The 7712-nt window shown below is 54.0% G+C and overlaps 1 protein-coding gene across 3 annotated transcripts in view; it reads right to left on the reverse strand.

The window, feature by feature from the left end:
- The window catches only part of Rbpms (RNA binding protein, mRNA processing factor), a 152009-nt gene extending 145832 nt beyond the window's left edge, over nucleotides 1-6177 (reverse strand). For 2 of the 3 annotated variants that reach the window (XR_007208529.1, XM_048330548.1), the window contains exon 1: nucleotides 5963-6171. Coding sequence is in view for 2 of the 3 variants with exons in the window: in XM_048330548.1 (XP_048186505.1) it covers nucleotides 5963-6028 (66 nt within the window). In the remaining variant the exon portion in view is untranslated. Of the gene's footprint in view, nucleotides 1-5962 lie in introns of all 3 variants that reach the window. The other variant, XM_048330546.1, reaches the window with a different exon arrangement.
- Nucleotides 6178-7712: the final 1535 nt, after the last annotated feature.

A 7712-nucleotide genomic window follows, 5' to 3' on the forward strand; every position in this document is an offset into this window, starting at 1 on the left:
GCCCCGCAGCCGGGAAGCCTCATTCTCCTCATTCCTGCCCAACGGTTTCTTGTTTTTTTTCTTCCCCCTGACCACGGCAAGCACAGCTCAAGAGGAACATTTGCATTCCCTTTCCCCTACCCCGGGGCAGACACGAAGGTGCCAAATGAAACTGAACACAAACATTCCAGAGTGGCTGTCACACAGAGCAGGCTTGTTTGGGAACACAGGGCGGTCCCAGCTCTTCCACCTAGCCAGGGCTTCCGGAAATCCACAAGCAGAAGGTCAAACTGAGTTCCACGGCAGAAACCAAATCCTAAGGCGAGAGCCCAGCGGTTCCACCAGGGAGGAGCCGTTTGAATGACCAGGTACACTCACCTGTCAAGCTACGGGTGGCGGGTGGAAGAGATTACTTCCCAAGTGGATAAATCCTCGCCGGGTAAGGGACCCCATAGTCACACACACGGCTGCTTAAGAGCTACCTACACAAATTCATAATTAGCATCAGCACCTTACCTGTAAGGATAAGTCCTATGGTTATCAAGGTTACATATAACTAAAGTTACACTGGAGATTGGGGGCTCACACCTACAATCTAAAGAGGCCGAGATCTGAGGATCATAGTTCGAAGCCAACCCAGGCAGGAAAAGTCTGAGACTTTCCAATAAACGACTACAATAAGCTGGAAGTGGAGAGTTGTGGCTCTAGTTGTAGAGTGCAAGCCTTAAGCAAGAGAAGCTCATGGACCTAGGCCCTGAGTTCAAGCCCCAGGACTGGCATTTTTTTAATTAAGTTATGTATTACATACACATGGGGTAGCCCGATCTGGTCCTAGGACGCTGTCACTGAATAGGTACTGAGCACTGGGAATAAGATGCCACACATCTTTTTAAACAAAGTAGACAAAAGATGACCCTGTAATTAAATGACCATAACAAAGCATCTCCTGGAATTCTAAGGAAAAGATAGCTCCACGGGATGAACTATCACGGGATGAACTATCACGGGAGGGAATGGTGCCAAGGGGTGGCCAAAAACTTTAATTATGCCTTGAAAGAAGCTCAGGTGTGGTCAGGAAGAGGAAGGATGTGGCCAAAGCAAATGTGACAGAGGACAGAACAAATTCAGGCAAATCAATGTCCAAGTTCGGACTGTTTTGTAGAGATCAGAGCAGCACTAAATCATTTGAAATATCACAAGAACTCATCTAGGTAGTGTATGGAAGGATTGAGGAAGGATATTAGAACAAGCAGAGTAGCTGAACATCACTACAATAATCTTGGATAAAGGACTGAGTGAGATAAATATGAAGAAAGACCAAGGAAAATAATAGAATCCTGCTGCCAAGCTTATAGGCAACCTGACACCTTACGCAGATCACAAAAGAATAGAATAAAATCTTCAAAGCTAAAAGGCATTTCACTATTTGTTCTCAGGATCCTTTTAGAAAATGTAAGGAAAGAAAAGCATCCAATGCAATTACCTGTAAACCCACTACTTATCAGATTTCAAAAAAAAAAGGAACTGATTTACATTTAGTTTAAAAAAAAAAACTAGCATCACATAAAAAATTTTCCCTTCCTTCCTTCCTTCCTTTTTTTTTTTGAATGCCAGTGCTGTCCCTGAGCTTTTTTGCTCAGCACTAGCGCTTTACCACTTTAAAACCACACCACAGCTCCTCGTTACCATTCAGCATTTTGGTGGTTCAGTGGAAGTAACAGTCTCAGGTGCTTTCAAACTGATTTGCAGATCTCGGCCTCCTGAGTAGTTAGGATTACAGGTCTGAGCCATCAGCACCCAGCTAAAACTTTTAAATCTTCTCTTTTCAATTAGTATCATAACATGAGAATTAATTATCCCTCCTTAATAAAATCACTGCCTTTGGAACATGTAGGATCACCAGAGATAAGAGGCCAAGGATGATGCTTGATACTTCCCCGGCCTCTGACCTCCAGAATTGGGAATCCACACATTTCTATTGTTTTAAGCAGGAGAGCACACATACAGGCTTGCACCTGTAGGCATACAGATAGATTTGTGGAAATTATAAAAATCACCTTTGGAATACCTCCAAATACATGTCATGCCAGCAATGGCCTTCCACCCAGATCACTGTCACCAAATTCTACTCTGTGACATACGTTCATTGTAACGCGTTCATCTGCAATAATAGACGCTAAACTTAGTTTGGTTCAATTGTATGAAGCCATCTGTAACTTCTCAAAGTCACTCTGTAGTCTCAAGGCTCAAAGATAACCTGACGTTTTCACACCACTGACACAACCCACTCTCAGTGCCAATGATAAAAAGCTATTTCCCTTACAACCCCAAGACTTTGGCAAAATTACTAAGTAATTCCAAAGATAGAATGTGAAGTGCAAAGTCTCTAAAGATTTGACTTTGTGAGTTCGCAATCAATATTTCCAAGTTTTTTGCTACTTCGGTTTAATTTCTCCCTATATTGCTTTGTTAGAATGGACTTGTACTGTAAACAACTTCAATATAACAAAATGCCTGGTGCAAGTCATTTGGAAACTGCCTGAAAAGCAACCAATGATACGAATAAAATGAAACCAAAACCAAACCATCTAATTATCAGACTTCCAAAAAATAAATTCTATATTGAAAACTCAGTGCCCAGAAGACTTTTTATGTACAAAATATAAAGTCAATGTATTTGAATATTAAAACATACAAATGTAACTATATACTTGTTAATTTTAATAAAATGTAATCATACAATTAAGGACAAATTCTAGAAACTTTTTTTGAGACAAGTTCTCCCTACATAGCCCACGACGGGCCTCTACTTTTTTATCTTCCTGTCCAGATTATTTTATTAACGTTAGTGATTTAAGGGATGGTCAGCTATCCTGTGCACACACACATATATACACACACACAAATCTAGTAGTGTCACATTCAAAGATCATGACAACTGGCCTTCTTTACAGAAACAACTTGAACAAGAACACACATGTACAACACTAGAAATCAGAAGGCCAGATGTGTTCGTTCTCTCTTGTCTGTGGTTGCCTAGCCAAATCTTAAAACTATTCTTGTCCAAGTTTTAAGCAGAAATACATAAGACTTTATAAATTTTCTGACACTTTCAATCTTTAAAAGCTGCCAAAATTCCCCTAACCCCTCGATTATTCATTGCACACCCCACTGCCAAATAAGCATTTCCAAATCACTGTTGCAGCAAGAGCCATTAGAAAATCTCGGGCAGGGTTAAAACCTACTGGAAGAAGAGAGGACCTCGATTCAAAAATAGAATAAAGACCTCGGATCCTAAACCTCTAGTGATCTATGAAACAAACTATTTTCTCTTAATGATAATTGAACTCACATTTCCATGTCAACACTCTGGCCACTACACATTACAAGTAAACACATTTCTCCTCTTGCCATTATGTCTATATACATGATGTGTGTGTGTGTGTGTGTGTGTGTTGTTTGTGGACTCCACTGCCCATGTTTTTCAATGCTTTTGAGAACAACTTGCTGATCCTCTGGGAAGGGAAAGAAAGGGTCCAATACAGTGGATTTGTATAATGCTGAGCAAATTAATGGGATTCACCACACACACATTTAATTGTGGCATTCAATATCACAAGAGATAAAGGGAACCTATGAGTATTTCAAAAACTGAAAGCTAAACATAAACCAGGAACAGAGAATTAGGGCAAAATTACCTAGATTACATGGGGCAAATTCCTTTCCCCAGATTTCTAACGTTAATAAACCTCATGAACAGGGTATGGTACTGCACTCCTGTAATAACCAGTACTAGAAAGGCTGAGGCAGAAGGATCACAAGTCCCAGGACTTGTCTAGGAGTCTAACTCCAAAGTGCTCACTTGCCTACCCTGTGTGATATCCTGGGTTTAAGAGCCAGCACTGAAGAAAATAAATAAAATAACCCTCATTTTGCATGGTGTATCTAACTTCGCACAATGTGCCTTGTGTACAACTCTGGTCCTGAGATCTTCACAGGTATAGTGTCAGGAACACTACTGGGCCAAGAGACAGGAACTATATTGAATCGATGGCTCATTGCTGCGTTTATTGTATTATATACAAGACGACATGAATGGAAAGGCAGTTCTGGGTCCTGGGAAGCTATTCAGAGATTGGGTCAAAAGAAAAAGCCTGACTTTGTGTCATCCTAAGTGGTATGAGATGAAGACACACAAACCTATTTCCCTGCCCACCACCAAAGAAGCACAAAAACATGAACAAGTAAACCAAGTTTTCTTAAGGAGGTAGCGGGAAAGTTTGCTCCCTCCACGGACATATTGCTTTGCCCTTTGAAACAAGCGTTTTGGCCAGTTCTAACTGGTACACCTTTCTAAAAGCAGTGGCTATCTTGATGTCTTAAGCGATGATGATTTGACTAAATACAACTTCCAAAAAAAAGCACAAACTGTCCTCATCTTAAGACTTTTACGGGGGTCAGTCAGGAAAACACACTGAGAAGCAGCTGTTGAGGTGCCAGGCAAGAGTGGCCCCCTCAAGCCTCCCTTCCCCTGAAGCGTCGGCCCTCATCCTCACGTCTGGGGTTCTAAGGACCAAGCAGGGAGCCGCCGGTCAACCCGTGTGGGAGCAGCACCGCCCGAGGCCCCGGGGTGCAAAGACGACGCTCAGCTCCTCGCGTGCGGCTGATCCACCCAGGCGCACCGTGCGCACCGCCGGACAGCCGTGCTCCGACGAGCGCCTTACACGCGCAACGACCGCGTTCAGAGGGAAAATGCACTCTCGGTGCTTTGCACGACCGCACACTGTAGACTCAGGAGTGTCCTCCGGTCTGGCCACTTGGAGAATCCCCACTTAACAAGCAGATGATGGGTCTCAGTGATAGGGAGAAATCCCTCCTCCACGTCGGGTGGCACGCTCAGAATTTCACCTGGCACACACACTCACACTCACTCACACACTCACAAGCCTGGGAAGGCGCCGTCCCCTGCGGGACGCCCGGTCATTTAAATGGAGATGGGCCTCTCTCTCTCTCTGAGTTTCTTCCAGAATGATCAAGAATGGTCAGGTGGGGGTCTCCAACCACGGGGGGGTGTGGGAGGGAAGCGGTGGGTGTCGGGGGCCTTCCAAGGCTGGCTCCGGGGCCCGGGCACACGTGTGAGGGGGGGGGGGCCCGTGGGCAGGCTCACCCCGAGGCTCCGCTCCGAAGCCCCCCGCGCGCCCCGCGCCCCGGTCCCGGGGGCCGGCGCGCTCCGCGGCCGCGCGCGCAGCCCCTCGGCCCGGCGTCCGGCGGGAGCGGGGCCGGGGGAGCCCGAGCGGGGCCGGGGGAGCCCGAGCGGGGCCGGGCGGGCCGGGGGAGCGGGCGGGCCGGGCGGGCCGGGGGAGCGGGCGGGCCGGGCGGGCCGGGGGAGCGGGCGGGCCGGTTCCCCCGAGCCCCCCGGGGGTGCGTCCCCAGCGCGCGGAAGGCGCGGCCCGGCCCAGGTTAGGAAGAGGGGGGGCGGGGGGTCCTGAGTCACCGGGGGAGAACGCGGCGGGTGGGTTACCCATTAATCCGAAGACTTCCCGGCGCCCGGCGCCGGTGGCTCCGGGAGAGAGGAGGGGAGGCGGGCGGGGCGGGGCGGGGTGGGGTGGGGGGGACCCGAGGGGACCCCTCCACGGGGCCGTCTCCCCAAGCCTCTCCTCCCCGCAGCCGCGCGCTTTCCGGGAGCGGGGCCGGGGCCCGGCCGTCGAGGGTCGCTCGGGAGGAGCCGGTCCCCGCGCCCCGCGCCCCGCGCCCCGCACCCCGCGCCCCGCGCCCCGGGTCCCCGGGCACGCCGGGCGGAGCGCGGCACGCGCCGAAGTCTCCGGGAAGTCCGGGAAGTTTCGCCAGCGGAGGGCGGCGAGGGGACCCGCGCACTCACGCGCACTCACACTCACGCCCGCGTGCGCGCACGGCCGCCCCGGGGCCACCTTCCCGGGGAGCCCGGGCCCCCCGCCCCGCGCGCCCCGCGCCCCGCGCCCCGTACCTCCTCCTCCTGGAGGTTGGCCTCGCTCGGCGAGTTCTCCTTCTCGGCTTTGCCGCCGTTGTTCATCTTCGCGGTGCTGGCGGCGGCGGCCCGCGCGGGGCTGGGGCGCGGGGCTGGCGGGGCGACGGCGCGCTCGCCCGCGTCTGCCTTCCCCGGCCGGGGGGCTCCGGGCGGCGGGCGGGCGGGCGGGCGGGCGCGGGCGGCTCCGGGCGGCGACTCAGGAAGCGCGCGGGAGCCGGGGCCGGGCGCACGCAGACAATCGGGACGGGCCGAGGGGGAGGAAGGAAGGGAGGACGGGGCGAGCGCTGGCGTCCCGGGAGGGCGCCCCGGAGCGGCGGGCGGGCGGGCGGGCGGGCGGGCGGGCGGGCGGGGGCGCGGGGACCGGGAGAGCCGCCGAGTGCCGGGCGCGCTCCGGGCCGCCAGTGGAGGAGACGGGACGGGCGCTGCTCCCTTTCTCTCGCCCTCCCCCCTCCCTCCGTCCCCTCCCCTCCCCTCCGCGTCCCCTCCCCTCCCTCCGCCCTCCCCGGAGCGGGGCTGCCGGCGGGCGCGGGCGTGGGGCGGGCCGGGCCGCCCGAGGGGAGGGCGCACGCCGGGGGGAGCGGGGCGCCCGACCCCAGACCCACTCAGTCTGGGGGTGGTTTTTTTTGGGGGGGGTCGGTGAGTGGGTCGCAGACCCCGGGACCGCCCTGGGGACTCCCCCTCCCCAGCGTCCGAGCCCACCCCGCCCCAGCCAGGGCCGGCTTGGGCAGCTGCACCCGCGAGCCCGGAGAGGAGCTTCGGGGACCCGGGACCCCCCCCACCCCGCCCCCCCGCCAACAGGCACGGGTTACTTGGGTTGGTCTGCTTTGGGCCAGAGCTTGGCCCCCCTCCCCCAGTCCTAATCTGCCCTCATTGCCTGGGCCAGGTGAGCCCGGTCCCCCCCACCCCCACCCCCCAGTCCCCAGCTGGCAACCTGGAGGGGATACCCGGGCACAGCCCCTTCCGCGCTGCCCCAAGTCCGGCAAGCCCCTGCCCCCCCCCACCCCGGGCCTGACCCCCTCCCCCTGGCTGGGGCCCCTGCCCACACTGGCACAGTCGCCAGTGTGTCCTGGATATGGTTTGTTAACCCGGCCAGCTCTTCCCGCCGTGGGGAGCCCCTTCCTGCACCACCAGATACCCCGCTTATCCTCTTAACCCTGAGGCTACTTCAATGCGCCTCCGTCTGTCTATCGCAGGTGCCCCCTACATAGTTGTCGATGGGGTGAAGGAGTCACTGCAGAACAGAACAACTGGAGGCCAGGCCCGGCCATGGCCAGAGGGTCAAAGCACCCACCACTCCGCAGAAAGATAAATCCAGAGGCCGTCTCCCCATCCAGGTGGGACTCGTTCTCGCTCAGTTGATTTACTGTCCCAGGAAGCTATTTCGTTTCTTCTTTTTACCCCTCCTGGGGCTGGAGCTCAGGGCCTGGGCTCTGTCCCGGAGCCTCTCTGTGCTCAAGCCTCTCTTAACAACTTGAGCCACAGCACCACTACCGACTTAGTTCTGTGTAGGTGGTGCTGAGGAATCGAACCCAGGGCTTCATGCATGTTAGGCAAGCAAGCACTCCCCCACTAAACCACCTTCCCAGCTCGGCAGCTAACTCCTTTAAGAACGTTTGTGCCCGCCTTCCTACCTACTTAGGAGGGGGAGCTAGGAGGATTTCTGTTAAAAGACAAGTCCAAGACTCTTGTTTCCAATCAACCAGCAAAAGGCCAGAAGTGGGGAGTGGAG

This window comes from Perognathus longimembris, chromosome 21 (assembly GCF_023159225.1).
Source record: "Perognathus longimembris pacificus isolate PPM17 chromosome 21, ASM2315922v1, whole genome shotgun sequence".
In the NCBI taxonomy this organism is placed as follows: Eukaryota; Metazoa; Chordata; class Mammalia; order Rodentia; family Heteromyidae; genus Perognathus; species Perognathus longimembris.